The following is a 22584-nucleotide window of genomic DNA, read 5'->3' as shown; positions in this document are numbered from 1 at the left end:
TGATTTGTACATATTAATGAATAATTTACAGCAAATCATTTGGATTATTATAACTTGAAACCCAGCTCAATGTTATACCAATACACTGTGGAATATAATGTGTATGAGCAGACTTATTCATAAGCAGATTTATGTTAGGAGATCCCTGCCTACTCAAGTCTTGCTCTGTGCACTACAATGTCCTTATCCATAAGCAGATGCCTTGATACTGAATCTATTGACCCGAAGAAGGGTTTGATATGACACTGTACAGAGCTGCTGTCTATGGAGTACACCCTGGCTTAATGTGTGTATGGGCTCCAAGACAGGAAGCTGGAACTGTAACTCCGAGCTCCCGCTATGCAGGATATGTTTTTGTTTTCAAAGAATTATACCTGGCCAAACCCTTTCTTTTTTAGTCAGGTAGGCAGAAACTAAATCTAAATCAAATCATATTAGTCACATGCGCCGAATACAACTATAGACATATTCTGACATTTGTTCTATATTACATTTTTGTATTTTCTTTTATTGTCATCTTTATTTAACATAAGCCACTTACGCTAACAAATTCTACCCTACCACAGACAGTAGATAGTGTAACCACATGTTATGAGTACTGTAACTGTACCAGTGTATTGTAGTCAGTATATGAATGGAATTCTTCACATAGTCTACCCTGGAACAAATCTAGTCTGTAAGTAGGGTTGTGGGTGGGGTTGTAGATATTTAGTATATAAAAGGCCATTTGTCGAAGTAGCAGCAAATTCAACCTGAAAAGGTGAGGCATTCTTTATTTGTTCCAACCGTATTTGGGTGTATGATATTGATGTATATTTTGTTTTTGCCTTGAAATGTGAATTCAAAAAATAAAGTTAAATTGGTGGATGTGGGGAGAAACAAAACCTTAGATCTGTATTATTCATGTGTACGTGACAAAGTTACTAACAGCACAATAAAATACTTTATTATGTGAACTTAATGTGAACTTAATGGTGAATAAAAATAAATGTTGCTATTACCAAAAAAAGCAAATCCATCTCACTGTGTGTGTATTTATGTGCAAGTATGTTATAACTGTTAAACTGTAACTTGTTTTATATCACATAGGCCAGGGGTTTTCAAACTTTTCTTGCCCCGAATCCCCTGCCCAGGCAAATCAGCGACCCAGGGACCCCAATTTATGTTAGCATAACAAAACAACATCACGTCTTGTTTTATCATCAAGTGAATGATAATGGCAAGTAGAAGTAACGTTAATCAACATTATAAAATAAATATATTTGGTAGACAGTCATTATTTGAACTCCCCACAGTTCATTGGAAGAGCAAGTGTGAACTCAGTAATCTAGCTAGAAAGGTATATTGGCGAAGTAGAGAAAATGTTGCTATTGTAAAGCAAATTTTCTGCAATTCTTCAGGTTTTTCTATTGAGCTGAGAGAACACTTTGCAGTTTTGAATCTAATTTCCAGCAAGTTTGGCATGGAGCTGAGAGACATTTTAGCTCTATGCATTTTGCCATGGCTAAATGTTCCTCTGCTCAACAAAATCAATGGCCATGTGCCTTGAATGCCTGTTTTTTTTTTTTGATTCTTCCTTACTGTCGAGCTTTTATTTGATTGTTAGTTCTCAAAGATGGTATTAAATATATATAGATATATCTATCTATCTTAAAAAATCTGCTTGCTTTCCATCTGTTTTTGGTCATTTAACTGTTTTTCCATCCCGAAAATTACCACTTCTATGCAGAAACAACCCTGTAATTAGCGCCAGTAATTTCCTCCATATTAAAGGAATAGTTCGAGATTTTGGCAATGAAGCCATTTATCTACTTCCCCAGAAGTCCGTTGAACCGGAACAGCTAGCATGCTAACTTCCAGTCATTGCGCTAACGCTAGTTAACATTGGCTCATGAAACTACTTCTAACTTCTTTCATACTGGATGCAAATACATAGAAATTGTATCCATGATGGTATTCTTTTGCACCTAGCGTTATTCATAATTTTGTTTTTTAAATCACCAAAAAATCCCCCCCCAAAAGTTTCCCAATTATATATTTTTAAAAATCGCAGACCACCTGCAGTACCTCCGCAGATCCCAGTTTGAAAACCCCTAAAATAGGCTACACTTTCAGTTTAAAAGAATTGTGTAAAGAATAGTGCTACAATTAAAAACAAAGATCAATCAACATTTCAGACCAATAAGTAGGCTTATTGTTAATTCAACCATTTCCTGAAGACCTGGCCAATATATTCTGCATGGAAATACAGTACTTTTGCGTTTATTCAAGGCAGTCATATCCTGTCATGATTTATTACCCTATATCCTGCCTCCAGAGTGGTTTGCATTTTTTGTAGGTGCCTTATACAGTAGTAGGCTATATCCTGTGCAGAATAACTGGCGCTTGTGCAGATCAGGGTGCGCGTCCCACAACTTTATTTGAACTTGGTAAGATGCATGGACAGATCCAAATCTTGTCGTTATTGATTAATACAAGGACATTAGAAAGTATTTGTAGATCTGTTGGCAAGGCATGTTTTTCGATTCAATTGTGAATGTAAAAGCTATGTAAACACGAATGTACCGTTAGCCAGTCCATATAATGCAACATGGCAACATATACTGATATTGTTTCTGATGTGCATCTTCGACTTCTGCATTTCATGTCTGTCTTTTATTCGAGAATCAGCAATATATACCGCATTTTAACAAGCCTATTATTAATAGTTTTCTGCACATGAATTGGCTCCATGATGATTACATAGCAAACTCTGGCGACTTCGGTTAAATCGCCGGCGTTAGTAATAGGAATATGCCTGCTTTAATAGATCGTCATCTTTCTTTAAACGCCGAATACTATTTCCTTTGTATCAATTAGAGACTTTAAAAATGCTGTAGGGCTATTTGCAGTAATGTGTTGAGTTGGTTGGGGCGTTGGCTGAAATATCATATGCAACATGCTGACTTGTGAAAATCTTCCTCCAAAATCTGTTTCTTGTTAAGATTTTTCAGTGTAGGGATGGACCTCTGGGACTGAGGCATGTGATGGCAGAAACATGCATCACCAAGATCAATTAAATGAATTCCTGTCCTCTCTCTCTCTATCGCTCTCTCTCTTTATGTATCGCACTCATTCTCTCACCTCCTCTCTCTCCGTCTCTGTGTGTCTGTGTTTGTCTGGTTTAAAGTCCAATTGTGCTATCGGACAGATGTTGGGCCATAGAGCGCGTTCTTTCAGCAGCTTTCCCGCTCCCTTAAAAGAGCTAACGTCAGAGGTCGCACGCAGAAAATTAATTACTATGAGCTCAGTGCTCCATAAAATCTTAATTTGCTCATATTTCTGTATGGCTGCTATATAAAGCTGACTCTTATCCATCCTGTAAAATGGTAGGCAGTATACCACAAAGATCTAGACACCTAGATAGTTTGTGTGTATGCATTGATATGTTTGTGTGCATGCATTGATATGTAGGCTATGTGTGCGTTTTTAAAATTAAAAAAAAAAAAAAATATGTATGTAGTTCTGTGCTTGAGCTGTTCTTGTCTAATGCTGTTCTGCATTATGTCATTCTGTATTATGTTTTGTGTGGACCCCAGGAAGAGTAGCTGCTGCTTTTGCAACAGCTAATGGGGATCCTAATAAAATACCAAAATACCTACAGTACCAGTCAAAAGTTTGGGCACACCTACTCACTCAAGGGTTTTTCTTTATTTTTCCTATTTTCTACAATGAAGAATAATATTGAAGACATCAAAACTATGAAATAACACATATGAAATCATGTAGTAACCAAAAAAGTGTTAAACAAATCCAAATATGTTTAGTTTAGAGTTTAGATTCTTCAATGTAGCCACCCTTTGCCTTGACAGCTTTGCACACTCTTGGCATTCTCTCAACTAGCTTCAACTGGGATGCTTTTCCAACAGTCTTGAAGGACTCCCCACATATGCTGAACACTTTTCCTTCACTCTACGGTCTAACTCATCCCAAACCATCTCAATTGGGTTGAGATCAGATGACTGTGGAGGCCAGGTCATCTGATGCAGGACTCCATCACTCTCCTTCTTGGTCAAATAGCCCTTACACAGCCTGAAGCTGTGTTGGATCATTGTCCGGTTGGAAACAAGTGACAGTCCCACTAAGTGCAAACCAGATGGGATGGCGTATCGCTGCAGAATGCTGTGGTATTCATGCTGGTTAAGTGTGCCTTCAATTCTAAATAAATCACTAACAGTCACCAGCAAAGCACCTCCTCCTCCATGCTTCACGGTGGGAAACACACATGCAGAGATCATCCGTTCACCTACTCTGCGTCTCACAAAGACTCACGGTTGGAACAGAATCTCAAATTTGGACTCATCAGACCAATGGCCAGATTTCCACCGGTCTAATGTCCATTGCTCGTGTTTCTTGGCCCAAGCAAGTCTCTTCTTCTTATTGGTGTCTTTCAGTAGTGGTTTCTTTGCAGCAATTCGACCACGAAGGCTTGATTGACGCAGTCTCCTCTGAACAGTTGATGTTGAGATATGTCTGTTACTTGAACTCTGTGAAACATTTATTTGGCCTGCAATTTCTGAGGCTGGTAACTCTAATGAACTTATCCACTGCAGCAAAGGTAACTCTGGGTCTTCCTTTCCTGTGGCGGTCCTCATTAGAGCCAGTTTCATCACAGCGCTTGTTTGTTTTTGCGACTGTACTTAAAGAAACTTTTAAAGTTCTTGAAATTTTCCTGATTGACTGACCTTCATATCTTAAAGTAATGATGGACTGTAATTTCTCTTTGCTTATTTGAGCTGTTCTTGCCATAATATAGACATGGTCTTTTACAAAATAGGGCTATCTTCTGTATACCACCCCTACCTTGTCACAACACAACTGATTGGCTCAAACGCATTAAGAATGCGTTAACTTTTAACAAGGCACACATGTTAATTGAAATGCATTCCAGGTGACTACATCATGAAGCTGGTTGAGAGAATGCCAAGAGTGTGAAAAGCTGTCATCAAGGCTAACGGTGACTACTTCGAAGAATCTCAACTATAAAATATATTTTGATTAGTTTAACACTGTTTTGCTTACTACATGATTCCATATTTGTTATTTCATAGTTTTGAGGTCTTCACTATTCTACAATGTAAAAATAAAGAAAAACCCTTGAATGAGTAGGTGTGTTCAAACTTTTGACTGGTACTGTATATCTTTACATACAGTGAGCTTCAAAAGTATTGGGACAGGGACAGATTAGTTGTTGTTTTGGCTCTGTATCTCACGGCCGTCGTTGGAAGGAGACCAAAGTGCAGCGTTGTGAGCGTACATTTCTCTTTTATTTAGTAAATGTCGCCAACAAACGAAAACAACCGTGAAGCTTACAGTGCTATAGTGCCACTAACAAAGATAACCTCCCACCCTAAAGGGAAAAGGGCTACCTAAGTATGGTTCCCAATCAGAGACAACGATAAACAGCTGTCCCTGATTGAGAACCATACCCGGCCAAAGCATAGAAATACAAAATCATAGAAAACAAAAACATAGAATGCCCACCCCAAATCACACCCTGACCAAACCAAATAGAGACATAAAAAGGCTCTCTAAGGTCAGGGCGTGACACTGTACTCCAGCACTTCGGATTTGAAATTATACAATGACTATGAGATTTTAGGGGACCAGAAGTATTGGGACAAATTCACGTCTACTGTATGTGTATCAAAGTAGTCAAAAGTTAGTATTTGGTCCCATATTCCTTTCACTCAATGATTAAATCAAGGTTGTGACTCTACAAACTTGTTGGATGCATTTGCTGTTTGTTTTGGTTGTGCGAAAATGTATCCACTCACTACTGTAAATCGCTCTGGATAAGAGCATCCGCTAAGTTACTAAAATTCAAATGTAAATGTTTCAGATTATTTTGTGCCCAATAGAAATGAATGGTAAATCATGTATTGTGTCATTTTGGAGTCACTTTTACTGCAAATAAGAATCGAATATGTTTCTAACCACTTTTACATTCATGTGGATGCTACCACGATTACCGATATTCCTGAATGAGTCGTGAATAATGATGAGTGAGAAAATTCCAGACGCACCAGTCTAGGCTAGCTACATCAGTCTAGCTTTTCTACCTGGAACACGAGCTAGATCACACTTTGCTCAATGAATAATATTTATTAGAGCCATGGAGGATGCTGCCCTTACACAGGGAGAATTGAGCAGGTCTCCTGCCCCAGCACTGACACACCCATGTCCATGCTGGGCTATGATAGCAGGCAAAAATACTTTAAAGTACTTAAGTAATTTCTTTGGGTATCTGTACGTTACTATTCATATTATTTACAACTTTTACTTTTACTTCACTACAGTCCTAAGGAAAATAATGTATTTTTTATTCCATACATTGTCCCTGACACACAAAAGTATTTGTTATATTTTGAATGCTTAGCATGACATGAAAATGGTCCAATTCACGCACTTATCAAGAGAACATCCCTGCTCCTCTCCATCAAGGTGAAGTGGTCCCAGTGGTCCCAGCTTGCGTGGCGGAAACCCAACTCAACTGGGACAAGCTCTTGTCCAGCAAGGTCCAAACCAGACACTTTGATAGGCCTTGGCAAGCTGCCGGTGGTGAGCCGTCATTGGCTAGCCACCTCAACCCCAGTTTCTCTTCTATGACCCGCCATGGGAAGACGGAGCGCTTCACAGTCTCCATATTCAAAAAAGTTTACGTATTTGCGGCACGTCCAGTACAGGCGTTGAACGTAACATCCCCACTGTTGGTTTACCAGGCAGATTTGTTACAAGAGATGGGCAATCTCTTAATCAAAGACAGCCAAACCAGGACCTATGGGACGAGATCTGCATCATTGGGAAACACCTTCTGTTATGTTACGCTTACCCCCATTCTCCAGGCCTTTAGCCCCATCTTGTGATCTGTCTATTGTGCTTGAGGCAATTCCACAGCAACCTTTTGAGCCTCTGGAAGGTTTGGAGTTGAAATATCTCTCCTTCAAAACATCTTTGCTGATTGCCCTTACATCTGCAAAGCGATTGAGTAAGCTACACGCACTGTCAGTCCACCACTCGTGCCTAAAGTTTATCCAAGGTAACATTTACTCAATCCCGCCATTACACCTGAGGTCCGTTTCAATTGCAATTGTCTCGCCTTAGAGCTTATGGCTTTCCACCCGCCGCCCTTGACTTCTACAGAAGAAGGAGTGGTGATGATGTTTGGACTACCCTGGCTTTGGAGAACATGTCTGTAATACGGGAGTTAGCCATATCCCATTGTGAGAATGCTTTTCATTTACTACAGCTCAGCGTTCAACAGCATAGTGTCCATAAAGCTCATCACTAAGCAAAGGATCCTGGCACTAAACACCTCCCTCTGCAACTGGACTTCCTGACAGGCCGTCTCCAGGTTGCATCTTCCACGCTGATCCTCAACACAGGGCCCCTCAGGGGTGCGTGCTCAGTCCCCTCCTGTACTCCCTGTTCACCCACGACTGCGTGGCCAAGCACAACGTCAACACCATCATTAAGTTGGCTGACAACACAACGGTGGTAGGCCTGATCACATACAACGATGAGACGGCCTATAGGGAGGAGGTCAGAGACCTGGCAGTGTGGTGCCAGGACAACAACCTTTCTCTCAACGTGAGCAAGACAAAGGACTACAGGAAAAGGATGTCCGAACACACCCCCGTTCAAATTGAAGGGGCTGTAGTGGAGCGGGTTGAGAGTTTCAAGTTCCTTGGTGTCACCAACAAACTATTATGGTCCAAACACACCAAGACAGACGCCTTTTCCCGCTCAGGAGACTGAAAAGATTTGGCATGGGTCCCCAGATCCTCAAAAACTTCTACAGCTGCACCATCGAGTGCATCCTGACCAGTTGCATCACCGCCTGGTATGGCAACTGCTCGGCATCCGACCGTAAGAAGCTACAGTGGGTTGTGCACACAGCCCAGTACACACTGGGGCCAAGCTTCTTGCCATCCAGGACCTATATACTAGGCGGTGTCAGAGGAAAGCCCCAAAAATTGTCAAAGACTCCAGTCACCCGAGTCATGGACTGTTTAGTAAATATTTTCTTAACTCTTATTTTCTTAAAACTGCATTGCAGGCTTGTAAGTAAGCATTTCACGGTAAGGTCTACACCTGTTGTATTCGGCGCACGAGACAAATAAAATGTGATTTGATTTGAGCGTCAGACATCGAAGCAGTTCTACGATAATATGAGTAGATGTCTCACCGCATTTCCATGCTCGAAAGAGCGCAAGGAACAGAGGCACGCTTGAGAATGACCAGTGGGTGGGCGAGTGGCGTCTTATTCGGAGGAGAGGGGCTCACCTCATTCGCCACTCACCTTGTCTGTCTCCAACAGACATTGTGTGAGTCATTACTCGAGCCATAAGTGATCCACTGAGTGAATCCGATTGTGAGACATCTCACTCACATTATCGTGGAACCAGGGTTATGCAAGTAACCCCAAGGTTTTGTTAGCTGTTTAGTGTCTGCTCTTTTCTGTACAACCTAACTTCTCAGTTACCGAGCTACTGAGTTCAGGTGAGCTCTTTAGGGAAAGAGGTACTGAGAGAGAGCAAGAGAGACCGAGAGGGGAGGGGGGGGGGCATACATTGCCTGTTTTGGCCTACTTTCAACCTTTTTTACAAGTATCTGTGAAAGTGATCATAACGTATGACTCACACAGATGTCTTGTAAAATGCCCATGTTGGTCGGTGTCAGTCAGCTGCTGATAGATATCTGGCTCATGTCTAGTAAAAGTGTATTGCTGGAAGGATAGTGTGTACTTGTGTGTGAACTAGACTATAGGCAGTTTCTGAAAATAGTTTGGCAGTTTTTGCAGACGGTTGACAGCTTGAAGCAGACTGTGCCACCAGTCTACCAGACGTCCTGTTTCTCAGCTTTCCTCCACATTCTTTAGTGATAAGCTCATGCCAACATACCAGAACCCTACAATGCTTCCCCAGCTGCTGAATTGTCTTCTCTCTCTCTCTGTGTGTGTGTGTGTGTGTGTGTGTGTGTGTGTGTGTGTCTAAAAGCTGTTTGAACCACAGGATGATGTCATTGTCCCAATTCTAATTAGGTCTCCCTCATTTGTGCCACTGGTTAGGGTGAGGTAAAGCACCAAACCCTTTTCCATGGCCAGAGGGATAAAAACAACTTTACTACAGAGAGAGAGGGAGGGGGAGAGAGGCCACAAGGCAGTATATGGCTTGCTAACCACTTTGGAATTTCCGTAGAGTCCCGTGGCTGATGCATATCCCCTGCTGAGAGAGACCTGGCCACAGATGCTCTGGTTTTGCCGTGTCCCCTCTTTGGCTGTAGCCCTTCACACATACCCAACCAGGATCCAGATGCTGGCACGAGATGTCAGAGAAGCAAGAGTCTACCGCTCTGTTTCCAAATAACTCTTATCGTTTCCATGGAGATGAGATCAATTCAGATAAAAGAAGTTTGCTTACCTCTGACGTCATCGTCAGAGTCATTGTTAAGTTCCTGTGTGTACGTGTCTGCATTTGTCGAGGATTGACCAGAAAACAGTGATGATAGCATGCAGCACAGAGCAGAATGGCTGGCCTATGAATGGTGGTCATTGTTCTGAGTAGCTCAAGTTACCTCTGACTGCCAAACCACCCGGGCTACTGATAATGGTGGTGGTGGCTCACTCAGAGATAAAGTCATTGACTTCTTTCATTTCAATGTTCTCATTGGTCATACCTTAACATAGATGCCAGTTCTCCTTTTTTTGGGGGGGGGGGGGGGGGGGGGGGGGGGGGGTAGAAGCAACATAAGAGGAGGGGGAAATGTAGATAACGTCACGTGTGTCTATGAAAGAGAGAGAGCAAGAGATGGGGGGGGGGGGGGGTGAGCGATGGTGGAATAGAAGGGGAAAAAAGAAGGATTTCAACCGAGGAAGTGAAGAAGAGAAAAGACAGAGAAGGTGTGGGTTGGCCTCGGCTGTCAACTCAACAGAAGATACGTTCGATTATGGAAACTTTCTGTGGGCACTGGCCCCTCTCGTTTTTGTTTTCTCATGTGCTTAAGTGATGCGTCAGTCTTTTACAGGTTACTACGGGAGATGAGGAGATGGTAGGGAAGATAGGTAGAGACAACATGTGACATGAATGAGCTCCAATTTGGTTTGTGCATTCAGACTGTAGTAAAATGTCACTGTCTGAAATATGCTACTGCAGTGAAAATGGCCGGGCTATTTGAGTCTGTGGTCAGGTCTAAGGAAGTGGCAGACATTCCCTGGGTTCTGACTGTTTTACACTGCACTTACAACAACAAGCTCTTTAACATGATTTTCTTTTTTCAAACACCATCGGTTCTGTATTGTAAGTGTTTGCACACAGCATATTGGATTTTGTTGTGTTAAACGTGCATATTTCTGTCCTAGCAACAATGGAATAACCGTACACATTGTAATAGATGAACGTAAGAGTCTAGTTTTTGTGTGCTGTGGGTCCTTAGTACCTCTTCTGCTTCACAGAGGGGGTCCAAAGGGAGGGTACGTTCACTGGGTCTGTCAAAGAGCTGTGTCAACAGTCCAGGTCTCACCACATTCATACCAGGCATTCCTTCATGTGCACACCTCCCTGCACAAACATACCGTTCACACCTAGTACATGCACAAGAACATGCTGATATAGTCAAAAAGGTGTGTGTAGGCTATAATCAGTCTCCGTTGTTTAGGTTCCACTCATTTTACATATGGATTTGATTTATTTTCTGTCATCCTAACCCTACCATCAGGGATCTATTTGTGATCTATGGCAGGGCACGTGGTGATTTTCTCCAGACCTTTTTATGCCCTTTCAACCAGTCACAGTTCATTCTCTGTTTTACAACATCCCTGCCGGTCATATTAGTTGAAGATAAGCATGATGTGAGGAACATGCACAGTCTACCTCTTGTTTGCTGTGATTACACAGCAAAGCAACCGGGCTCCAACCCAGTTCAATGTTCTCCCTTGTTAAAAGATGTTGAACAAATAGCATCTTATCAACACCTTCAGTAAATATTACGGCATGGTTTCCCTGGGAACGGTTTCGATTGAATAGTGTTCCGTCTCTCCTTGTTCACAGTTCACTTCTTTCATTCCCTCATATCGTTAGAGCTACACTACTAGAGCTACGCTGTCCCTCTGTGGCAACAAGAAGTAAATGCAAGTGGCCAAGTAATGTAAAACCCAGTCATTACCACATCTGATAGCTTTCAATTGTATTGATGTACTCTGCAGGACTTACACCATTTTACTCTGACGACAGCTCCTGAAACATACCACTTGTGGTAAACAGAGCAACAGCTCAGTATGTCCTCTACACCTGTGTGTTTTCCAGGTGTTTGCTACCCTGCTGTTGATGTTGCCATGGCGGACAGTATGAACTGCAAATACTGCCGGGAGGACCTGAGTGGGAAGAAGTACGTTAAACAGGAGGAGAAGCCTGTCTGTGTCCGATGCCATGACAAGTTCTGTGCCAACAACTGCACTGAGTGCCGCCGTCCTATTGGCATCGACTCCAAGGTGTGTGTGTGTGTGTGTGTGTGTGTGTGTGTGTGTGTGTGTGTGTGTGTGTGTGTGTGTGTGTGTGTGTGTGTGTGTGTGTGTGTGTGTGTGTGTTCAGTGACACCTCCCATGTCTAATATACTGCCATGAAATGTATTTTACATATTACATGTTATGTTTTTTTGTGTGTTTCCATATGGGTTTGTCTATACCTGCACACGGTCAGCATGTGTTTTCATGACTGCAGACTGTCTGTCTAGACTTGTTTATGAGTGCACACTGTCTACACAGCAGTTGAGGGAGAAAACCATTCTGCTCCTCCCTTCCTAAAGATAAAAACTTAAACAGGAAGTACCCGTGTAAGGACTGTTCAACTTTGGTCTGACCAGTCGGAATCTATGCTTCAGGATTGTTTTTTCAATTGTCACGTTCTGACCTTAGTTCCTTTGTTATGTCTTTGTTTTAGTATGGTCTGGGTTGTCTATGTTCCGTGTTCTATGTTGTGTTTTGCATTTGGCCTGGTATGGTTCTCATTCAGAGGCAGGTGTCGTTAGTTGTCTCTGATTGAGAATCATACATAGGTAGCCTTTTCCCACTTGTGTTTGGTGGGTGTTTATTTTCTGTGTCTGTGTGTTCCACACGGAACTGTTTCGGTTGGTTATTTCACGTGTCGTTTATTGTTTTGTTTCAGTGTTCGCTTGTTTTAATAAAGAGCATGAACACGTAGCACGCTGCGCATTGGTCCTCCGATCCTTACTACTCCTCCTCGTCAGTAGTAGGGGCCGACGTGAGAAAGATATTTAAACGTGTTAACCCTTGCAAGGCTGCCGGCCCAGACGGCATCCCTGGCCACGTCCTCAGAGCATATGCAGACTAGCTGGCTGGAGTGTTTACAGACATATTCAATCTCTCCCTATCCCAGTCTGTTGTCCCTATTTTCTTCAAGCTGTTCACCATAGTTTCTGTTCCCTCATCACTAAGCTCGGGGCCCTTGGTCTGAACACCTCCCTGTGCATCTGGGTCCTGGACTTCCTGACAGGCTGACCCCAGGTGGTGGTGGTAGGCAACAACAAGTCCACTATCCTGATCCTCAACACGGGGGCCCCACAAGGGAGCGTGCTCAGCCCCCTCCTGTACTCCCTGTTCATCCATGACTGCATGGCCACTCAATCATAAAGTTTTCAGACAACACAACAGTGCTAGGCCTGATTACCAACAATGATAAGACAGTCTACAAGGAGGAGGTGAGGGCCCCTAAGACACTCATGAACTTCTACAGATGCACCATTGAGAGCATCCTGTTGCGCCATGTCATCGCCTGGTACGGCAAATGCACCGTCCACAACCGCAAGGCTCTCCGGAGGGGGGTGTGGTCAGCCCAACGCATCTCCGGGGACACACTGCCTGCCCTCCAGGACATCAACAGCACCCGGTGTCCCAGGAAGGCCAAGAAAATCAGCAAGGTCCTCAGCCACCAAGCCACGCCTGTTCACGGCCTGTTAACAGGCGCATCAAAGCTGGGACTGAGAGCCTGATAAACAGCTTCCATTTACAGGCCATCAGACGGTTAAATAGTCATCACTAGCCGGCCTCCGCCCAGTACACTGCCCTCAACTTTAGTCACTGTTACTACCACCCAGTATTTATATAGCCCTTCTTACATCAGCTGATATCTCAAAGTGCTGTACAGAAACCCAGCCTAAAACCCCAAACAGCAAGCAATGCAGGTGTAGAAGCACAGTGGCTAAAACTCCCTAGAAAGGCCAAAACCTAGGAAGAAACCTAGAGAAGAACCAGGCTATGAGGGGTGGCCAGTCCTCTTCTGGCTGTGCCGGGTGGAGATTATAACAGAACATGGCCAAGATGTTCAAATGTTCATAAATGACCAGCATGATCAAATAATAATAATCACAGTAGTTGTCGAGGGTGCAGCAAGTCAGCACCTCAGGAGTAAATGTCAGTTGGCTTTTCATAGCCGATCATTCAGAGTATCTCTACCGCTCCTGCTGTCTCTAGAGAGTTGAAAACAGCAGGTCTGGGACAGGTAGCACGTCCGGTGAACAGGTCAAATAAAATGTTATTAGTCACACGTGAAAGGCTTACTTACGAGCCCCTAACCAACAATGCAGTTTAAAAAATATGAATAAGAATAAGAAATAATAGGAATAAGAGCAGCAGTAAAATAACAATAGCGAGACTATATACAGGGGGTACTGGTACTGAGTCAATGGGGTCACCGGTTAGTCAAGGTAATTGAGGTAATATATACATGTATGTAGCGTTATTAAAGTGACTATGCATAGATAATAACAAAGTAGCAGCGGTGTAAACGAGGGGGGGGGGGCAATGCAAGTAGTCTGGGTAGCCATTTTCTTAGATGTTTAGGAGTCTTATGGCTTGGGGGTAGAAGCTGTTTAGAATTTTGAGGGCCTTACTCTGACACCGCCTGGTATAGAGGTCCTGGATGGCAGGAAGCTTGGCCCCAGTGATGTACTGGGCCATACGCACTACCCTCTGTTGTGCCTTGCGGTCGGAGGCTGAGCAGTTACTGTACCAGGCAGTGATGCAAACAGTAGCACCATGCTCCCGATGGTGCAGCTGTAGAACCTTTTAAGGATCTGAGGACCCAGCGTGAATAGGGGAATGCCCTCATCACGACTGTCTTGGTGTGCTTGGACCATGTTATTTTGTTGGCGATGTGGACACCAAGGAACTTGAAGCTCTCAACCTGCTCCCCTACAGTCCCGTTGATGAGAATTGGGGCGTGCTCGGTCCTCCTTTTCATGTAATCCACAATCATCTCCTTTGTCTTGATCACGTTGAGGGAGAGGTTGTTGTCCTAGCAACACACAGCCAGGTCTCTGACCTCCTCCCTATAGGCTGTCTCGTTGTTGTCGGTGATCACTGTTATGTCATCGGCAAACTTAATGATGGTGTTGGAGTCGTACCTGGACGTGCAGTCATGAGTGAACAGGGAGTAAAAGAGGGGGCTGAGTACGCACCCCTGAGGGGCCCTTGTGTTGAGGATCAGCATGGCGGATGTGTTGTTACCTACCCTTACCCCCTGGGGGCGGCCCGTCAGGAAGTCCAGGATCCAGTGTTTAGTTGTTTAGTCCCAGGGTCCTTAGCTCATTGAGGAGCTTTGAGGGCACTATGGTGTTGAACATTGAGCTGTAGTCAATTAATAGCATTCTCACATAGGTGTTCCTTTTGTCCAGGTGGGAAAGGGCAGTGTGGAGTGCAATAGAGATAGCATCATTGGATCTGTTAGGGCGGTATGCAAATTGATGTGAGTATAGGGTTTCTGGGAAAATGGTGTTGATGTGAGCCATGACCAGCCTTTCAAAGCACTTCATGGCAACAGACGTGAGTGCTACATGTCGGTAGTCATTTAGGCAGGTTACCTTAGTGTTCTGCTTAAAACATGTTGGTATTACAGACTCGGTCAGGGAGAGGTTGAAAATGTCAGTGAAGACACTTGCCAGTTGGTCATTCTCACAGTACATGTCCTTGTAGTCCATCTGGCTCTGCGGCCTTGCGAATGTTGACCTATTTAAAGGACTTACTCACATCGGCTGCGGAGAGCGTGATCACACAGTCGTCCGGAACAGCTGGTACTCTCATGCATGTTTCAGTGTTATTTGCCTCGATGCGAGCATAGTAGTAGTTTAGCTAGTCTGGTAGGCTCGTGTCACTGGGCAGCTCTCGACTGTGCTCCCCTTTGTAGTCTGCAATGATTCGTCTGAGGGCATAGCAGGGTTTCTTTTAAGTTTCCGGGTTAGAGTCCCACTCCTTGAAAGCGGCAGCTCTAGCCTTTAGCTCAGTGCGGATGTTGCCTGTAATCCATGGCTTCTGGTTGGGGCATGTACGTACGGTCACTGTGGGGACAACGTCATTGATGCACTCCTCAGTGCCATCAGAGGAATCCCGGAACATATTCCAGTCTGTGCTAGCAACACAGAACTGTAGCTTAGCATCTGTTTCATCTGACCAGTTATTTATTGAGCAAGTCACTGGTGCTTCCTGCCTTAATTTTTGTTTGTAAGCCGGAATCAGGAGGATAGAAATATGGTCAGATTTGCCAAATGGAGGGCGAGGGAGAGCTTTGCACGCTTCTCTGTGTGTGGAGTAAATATGGTCTAGAGTTTTTTTCCCTCTGGATGCACATTTAACATGCTGATAGAAATTTGGTAAAACCGATTTAAGTTTCCCCGTATTAAATTCCCCGGCCACTAGGAGCACCGACTCTGGATGAGCGTCTTCCTGTTTGCGGAATACAGATCATTGAGTGCGGTCTTAGTGCCAGCATCGATCTGTGGTTGTATGTAGACAACAACAAAAAAATACAGATTAAAACTTTCTAGGTAGATCGTGTGGTCTACAGCTTATCATGAGATACTCTACCTCAGGCAAGCAGCACCTTGAGATTTCCTTAGATATCGTGCACCAGCTGTTGTTTACAAATATACATAGTCCGCCCCTCCTTGTCTTACCAGTCGCCGCTGTTCTATCCTGCCGATACAGCGTATAACCAGACAGCTGTGTGTTGATGATGTCATCATTCAGCCACGACTCTGTGCATCATAAGATATTACAGTTTTTAATGTCCCGTTGGTAGTTTAATCTTCCTCGTAGGTTGTCGATTTTATTTTCCAATGATTGCACGTTAGCTAGTAGAACAGAAGGTGGGGGGGGGGGGGGTTATTCGATCACCTACGAATTCTCAGAAGGCAGCCCGACCTCCTTCCTCTTTTTTCATCGTCTCTTCGCCAAGTGACGGGGATTTGGGCCTGTTCCCGGGAAAGCAGTATGTCGTTCACATCGGGCTCGTCTGACTCGTTAAAGGAAAAAAAAGCTTCTGCCAGTTATTGGTGAGTAATCGCTGTTCTGATGTCCAGAAGTTTAAAAAAAAAAAGTTATAAACAACACAAAAAAAAAACTAAAACATACAGTTGGATAGGAGCACGTAAAACATCAGCCATCTTCTCCGGCGTCATGATACAATGTACATAGGCATTGAACACTGGTCTCTTCAACAATGTTTACATACTCTTTTACCCACTTTATATGTACAGTTGAAGTCGGACGTTTACATTCACCTTAGCCAAATATATTTAAACTATAGGATTGAGGTCAGGGCTTTGTGATGGCCACTCCAATACCTTGACTTTGTTGTCCTTATTAAGCCATTTTGCCACAACTTTGGAAGTATGCTTGAGGTCATTGTCCATTTGCAAGACCCATTTGCGACTAAGCTTTAACTTCCTGACTGATGTCTTGAGATGTTGCTTCAATATATTGTGGCAAAGAAGGGGGTCGAGTGATAAATGGCAGATATGTGAGAGCAGAACTAATAAATGGGCTCTGCCCGATCACTAAAATGGCCACCCCTGTCAGAACTACAGACCACAAAATGGCCGACCGCCAAAACTACAAGTCCCAGAAGCAAGGGGAACCCTCAGAAGGTGGAGCCGACCCACAGATAAAGGGTCAAGAAAAACCAGGAAGAGGGAGAGAGAGTGCTGGAACGATCTATGAACAATAGAGAAAGAGACAATAGAGATTGGCTGGATTTACCGTGTATGAGCTGGATTGTTTTGGACTTACCTGTTGGCGTTTGGACCTGGACCTACCGAGAACCCGATTCGTGTACCAAACCCTGCTATCCTTGACCTCGCCTACGGCCTGGGTGGACCAGGATGGAGAAACAAACACACAGATACTGTCCTGTTCGAAAGAACTCTCATTCTTGGGTGATTTGGTGACAGTTTACCACTTAATTTGTGACAAACGCTCCTAACCTTGAAGAGGTTTGTCACAATATCCACATAATTTTCCTTACTCATGATGCCACCTATTTTGTGAAGTGCACCAGTCCCTCCTGCAGCAAAGCATGTCCACAAAATTATGCTGCCACCCCTGTTCTTCACGGTTGGGATGGTGTTCTTCGGCTTGCAAGCCTCCCCCTTTTTCCTCCAAACATAACAATGGTCATTATGGCCAAACAGTTCTATTTCTGTCATCAGACCAGAGGATATTTCTCCAAAAAGTACAATCTTTGTCCCCATGTGCAGTTGCAAATCGTAGTCTGCCTTTTTTATGGCGGTTTTGGAGCAGTGGCTTCTTCTTTGCTGAGCGGCCTTTCAGGTTATGTCGATATAGGACTCGTTTTATTATTGATATAGATACTTTTGTACCTGTTTCCTCCAGCATCTTCACAAGGTCCTTTACTGTTGTTCTGGGATTGATTTGCACTTTTCACACCAAAGTAAGTTCATCTCTAAGAGACAGAATGCTTGAGCGGTATGACAGCTGCGTGGTCCCATGGTGTTTATACTTTCGTACTATTGTTCGTACAGAACGTGGTACCTTCAGGCGTTTGGAAATTGCTTTCAAGGATGAACCAGACTTGTGGAGGTCTACAATTTTTTTTCTGAGATTTTGTCTGATTTCTTTTGATTTTCCCATGATGTCAAGCAAAGAGGCAGTGAGTTTGAAGGTAGGCCTTGAAATACATCCAAAGGTACACCTCCATTAGACTCAAATTATGTTAATTACCCTATCAGAAGCTTATAAAGCCATTACATAATTTTCTGGAATTTTCCAAGCTGTTTAAAGGCACAGTCAACTTAGTGTATGTAAACTTCTGACCCACTGGAATTGTGATACAGTGAATTATAAGTGAAATAATCTGTCTGTAAACAATTGTTGGAAAAATTACTTGTGTCATGCACAAAGTCCCTGTCCTAACCGACTTGCCAAAACTATAGTTTGTTAACAAGAAATTTGTGGAGTGGTTGAAAAACGAGTTTTAATGACTCCAACCTAAGTGTATGTAAACTTCCGACTTCAACTGTATATACTGTTTTCTAGTCAAGGCTCATCCTATATAACTACTGCTGCCCACACCTTGTCTATTCATATACTGTCCATAATGTCTGTACACACCATTATATACATATATATTTATATTCCAGACTCTGACATTGCTCTTTGAAATGTTTCTATTTCTTAATTTGTTTAATTTTATTTTGGGGGATTTATGTGTATTGTTTTGTATTGTTTGGTATTACTGCACTGTTGGAGCTAGGAACATTAGCATTTCACTACACCCACGATAACGTCTGCAAAATATGTGTACGCAACCAATAACATTAGATTTGATTTGAAAACATTGACTTTCTTTCCCTCCTCCATTCCCTTCTTCTCTCTGCCCTCCATCCTCCCTCCCTCCCTTCCTTCCTTCCTTCATTCCTTCCTTCCTCCCTCCCTCCCTCCCTCCCTTCCTTCCTTCCTTTCTTCCTTCCTTCCTTCTTTCCTTCCTTCCTTCCTTCCTTCCTTCCTTCAGGAGTTGCAACATAAAGGCCGTTATTGGCACGCAGACTGCTTTCGCTGCTACAAGTGCTACAAGCCATTAGCCAAGGAGTCCTTCAGTGCTAAGGATGACCGCATCATGTGTGGGAAGTGCAGCTCCCGGGAGGATGCCCCTCGTTGTCACGCCTGCTACAAAGCCATTCTAGCCGGTAAGGGACACTATGGGCTAAGACTCACTGATTTGCGTTTGACACTAGATGAAGCTAGTGATATTTATGCCCTCTGTATGATTCATTTCTTAGATGCTCTCCATCACGTGAACTTAGATTAGTAAACACTTTCCTGAATTTTAGTTAAGTGGAAATGTGCAGTTCAAAAAATAACAAAGTGGACACCCCACTACTGTTTTGATAAATAGCTGAGGGTTGGGTCTGGAGAAATGTAACCAGTTTCAAATGCATAGACAGAGCTATAGATGGAATGACTGACCATCCATAAAATTGATGTTTTGAGACTATTCAGTACTTGTTTACAATGACATTATTGATAACCAAAGGAGTAAAACAATATTTTATTTTGGGTTCTGATGGGGTACGACAACTAAGCTCATAAGTTATTTTCAGCAAGAATCAATAGGTATATACAGTCGTGGCCAAAAGTTTTGAGAATGACACAAATATTAATTTCCACAAAGTTTGCTGCTTCTGTGTCTTTAGATATTTTTGTCAGATGTTACTATGGAATATTGAAGTATAATTACAAGCTTTTCATAAGTGTCAAATACTTTTATTGACAATTACATGAAGTTGATGCAAAAATAGTCAATATTTGCAGTGTTGACTTTTCTTTTTCAAGACCCCTGCCATCTGCCCTGGCATGCTGTCAATTAACTTCTGGGCCACATCCTGACTGATGGCAGCCCATTCTTGCATAATCAATGATTGGAGTTGATCAGAATTTGTGGGTTTTTGTTTGTCCACCCGCCTCTTGAGGATTGACTACAAGTTCTCAATTTCCTGGCCATGGACCCAAAATATCGATGTTTTGTTCCCCGAGCCACTTAGTTATCACTTTTTCCTTATGGCAAGGTGCTCCATCATGCTGGAAAAGGCATTGTTCGTCACCAAACTGTTCCTGGATGGTTGGGAGAAGTTGCTCTCTAAGGATGTGTTGGTACCATTCTTTATTCATGGCTGTGTTCTTAGGCACAATTGTGAGTGAGCCCACTCCCTTGGCTGAGAAGCAACCCCACACATGAATGGTCTCAGGACGCTTTACTGTTGGCATGACACAGGACTGATGGTAGCGCTCACCTTGTCTTCTCCGGACAAGCTTTTTTCCGGATGCCCCAAACAATCGGAAAAGGGATTCATCAGAGAAAATTATTTTACCCCAGTCCTCAGCAGTCCAATTCCTGTACCTTTTGCAGAATATCAGTCTGTCCCTGATGTTTTTTACTGGAAAGAAGTGGCTTCTTTGCTGCCCTTCTTGACACCAGGCCATCCCCCAAAAGTCTTTGCCTCACTGTGCGTGCAGATGCACTCACACCTGCCTGCTGCCATTCCTGAGCAAGCTTTGTACTGGTGGTGCCCCAATCCCGCAGCTGAATCAACTTTAGGAGACGGTCCTGGTGCTTGCTGGACTTTCTTGGGCGCCCTGAAGCCTTCTTCACAACAATTGAACTGCTCTCCTTGAAGTTCTTGATGATCCGATAAATGGTTGATTAGGTGCAATCATACTGGCAGCAATATCCTTGCCTGTGAAGCCCCTTTTGTGCAAAGCAATGATGACGACACGTGTTTCCTTGCAGGTAACCATGGTTGACAGAGGAAGAACAATGAATCCAAGCACCACTCTCCTTTTGAAGCTTCCAATCTGTTATTCAAATTCAATCTGCATGACAGAATGATCTCCAGCCTTGTCCTCGTCAACACTCACACCTGTGTTAACGAGAGAATCACTGACATGATGTCAGCTGGTCCTTTTGTGGCAGGGCTGAAATGCAGTGAAATGTTTTTTGGGGGATTCAGTTCATGTGCATGGCAATGAGGGACTTTAGAAATGAATTGCAATTCATCTGATCACTCTTCATAACATTCTGGAGTACATGCAAATTGCCATCATACAAACTGAGGCAGCAGACTTTGTGAAAATTAATATTTGTGTCATTTTCAAAACGTTTGGCCACGACTATATATATATATATATATTTATTTATTTATTTATATATATATATATATATATATATTATATATATATATCTATATATATTATATATATATATAATATAAATATATATATATATATTTATATTATATATATCTATATATCATTAATTCAAAAGTCAAAAAATGTATGTACCAATTGCAGATTGCCCCTTAAACCATCATAGAGACTGATGTGTGTTTTTTTCTTTCCTAAAGGCTCTGAGAATGTGGAGTATAAAGGCAATGTGTGGCATGAGGACTGCTTCACCTGTTACCAGTGTAAAAAGCCCATCCGCTCCCAAAGCTTCCTGACCAAAGGCACTGACATCTACTGTGGCCCTTGCCATGAGAAGAAGTTTGCTAAGACCTGTGTCAGCTGTAAGCAGGTAACATAAAGATTTCATTTTTTCAATGACCTCCAAATTCTTGGATATCATTGATGGATGTTCATTGTCAATAAGCCAATTGGACCAAAGTGGTTGATTTGAAACCAATGGTTCTCCTGTATAAAGGACATTACGATTCCCCTCTAAACTGACTTGACTCTCTGCCGACCCCTGTCTAGACCATCACCTCCGGGGGAGTGAACTACCAGGAGCAGCCATGGCACTCAGAATGTTTTGTCTGCAGCTCCTGCCGAAAGCCTCTGTCTGGGACCCGCTTCACCTCCCACGAGGAGAAGGCTTTCTGTGTGGACTGCTACAAGACTACTGTAGCCAAGAAATGCAGCGGCTGCCAGAACCCCATAACAGGTCAATACATGCTCGCACACACACACGCTCGCACACCCACAGACGCACACACACAAGCACACACACACTCTCTCTCTCTCTCTCTCTAACGCCACTATTGAACGATTGTACACATTTGTAATTGTTTGTTGTTTTTTCTCGGTCCCATCCAGGTTTCGGCAAAGCCACCAATGTGGTGAACTACGAGGGCAGCTCGTGGCATGAGTACTGCTTCAACTGCAAGAAGTGTTCCCTGAGCCTGGCTAACAAGCGCTTTGTGGCCAATGGAGGGAACATCTTCTGCTCCGACTGTGCCAAGGACTGATGTGAACTTGGAACAGAAACAGTGGGTCTGCTATGCCAGCTTTTCAGGGATGTGAAGCTGAAAGCAATTGTTTTACTTTTCATTTTACAGCGATAGCGAGGGATACAAATATTTGGATGAAATCTGTGGATTCGGTGGGGTAATCGAGTATCTTCCTAAAGATTGGGGTCATGTTCTACAGGAGACATTTCAACCCTGGGGAACTTCAAAGCCGTAGCTGTTAATTCAAAAGTCTTAAAGGGAAAAACAGTGTCCCAGAGAGATTGCTTAGCTAATAGTTATTGTGATGGGTAATTATAAGCACTTTTAATTTGTCACTTACCGTGCACAAAGCCAATGAAAATATCTGAAAATCCAATATAATGAACTGCATGTCTGGTGTCTTGCATATGTGGGTCTGTAATCAGCAATAAACAAAATATATTTCCACAAAGTTGTGTGATTTTCCTTTTTCTGTGTTCCCAAGCATTGGGAGGGACTCTGGTTTCTTTTGTCATG

At 43.1% G+C, this 22584-nt stretch overlaps 1 protein-coding gene across 2 annotated transcripts; it reads left to right on the top strand.

The window, feature by feature from the left end:
• Positions 1-741: 741 nt before the first annotated feature.
• On the top strand, positions 742-22519 carry LOC139419605 (four and a half LIM domains 1b). 2 transcript variants are annotated; one of them, XM_071169584.1, is made up of 6 exons: positions 742-760; positions 11343-11527; positions 18858-19032; positions 21247-21416; positions 21596-21782; positions 21935-22316. In XM_071169584.1, exons 2-6 carry the CDS (start codon positions 11372-11374, stop codon positions 22084-22086), a joined length of 840 nt encoding a protein of 279 aa, XP_071025685.1. In that variant the 5' UTR covers positions 742-760; positions 11343-11371; the 3' UTR covers positions 22087-22316. The 2 variants fall into 2 exon arrangements, with proteins under 2 accessions (XP_071025685.1, XP_071025682.1); XM_071169581.1 differs by lacking the exon at positions 742-760 and adding an exon at positions 2326-2429 and having other exon boundaries at positions 21935-22519.
• Positions 22520-22584: the final 65 nt, after the last annotated feature.

This window comes from Oncorhynchus clarkii, chromosome 10 (assembly GCF_045791955.1).
Source record: "Oncorhynchus clarkii lewisi isolate Uvic-CL-2024 chromosome 10, UVic_Ocla_1.0, whole genome shotgun sequence".
In the NCBI taxonomy this organism is placed as follows: domain Eukaryota; kingdom Metazoa; phylum Chordata; class Actinopteri; order Salmoniformes; family Salmonidae; genus Oncorhynchus; species Oncorhynchus clarkii.
The sequence above is the reverse complement of the archived record's forward strand: the minus strand, read 5'-3'. Positions and strand labels throughout refer to the sequence as shown.

Excerpts from the sequence above, each read along its gene's own strand:
- LOC139419605 (XM_071169581.1), top strand. The coding sequence starts at position 11,372 with ATGGCGGACAGTATGAACTGCAAATACTGCCGGGAGGACCTGAGTGGG. Across the intron at positions 11,528-18,857 it reads CTATTGGCATCGACTCCAAG|GAGTTGCAACATAAAGGCCG; the intron begins GTGTGTGTGTGT and ends TCCTTCCTTCAG. Across the intron at positions 21,783-21,934 it reads CTGCCAGAACCCCATAACAG|GTTTCGGCAAAGCCACCAAT; the intron begins GTCAATACATGC and ends GGTCCCATCCAG.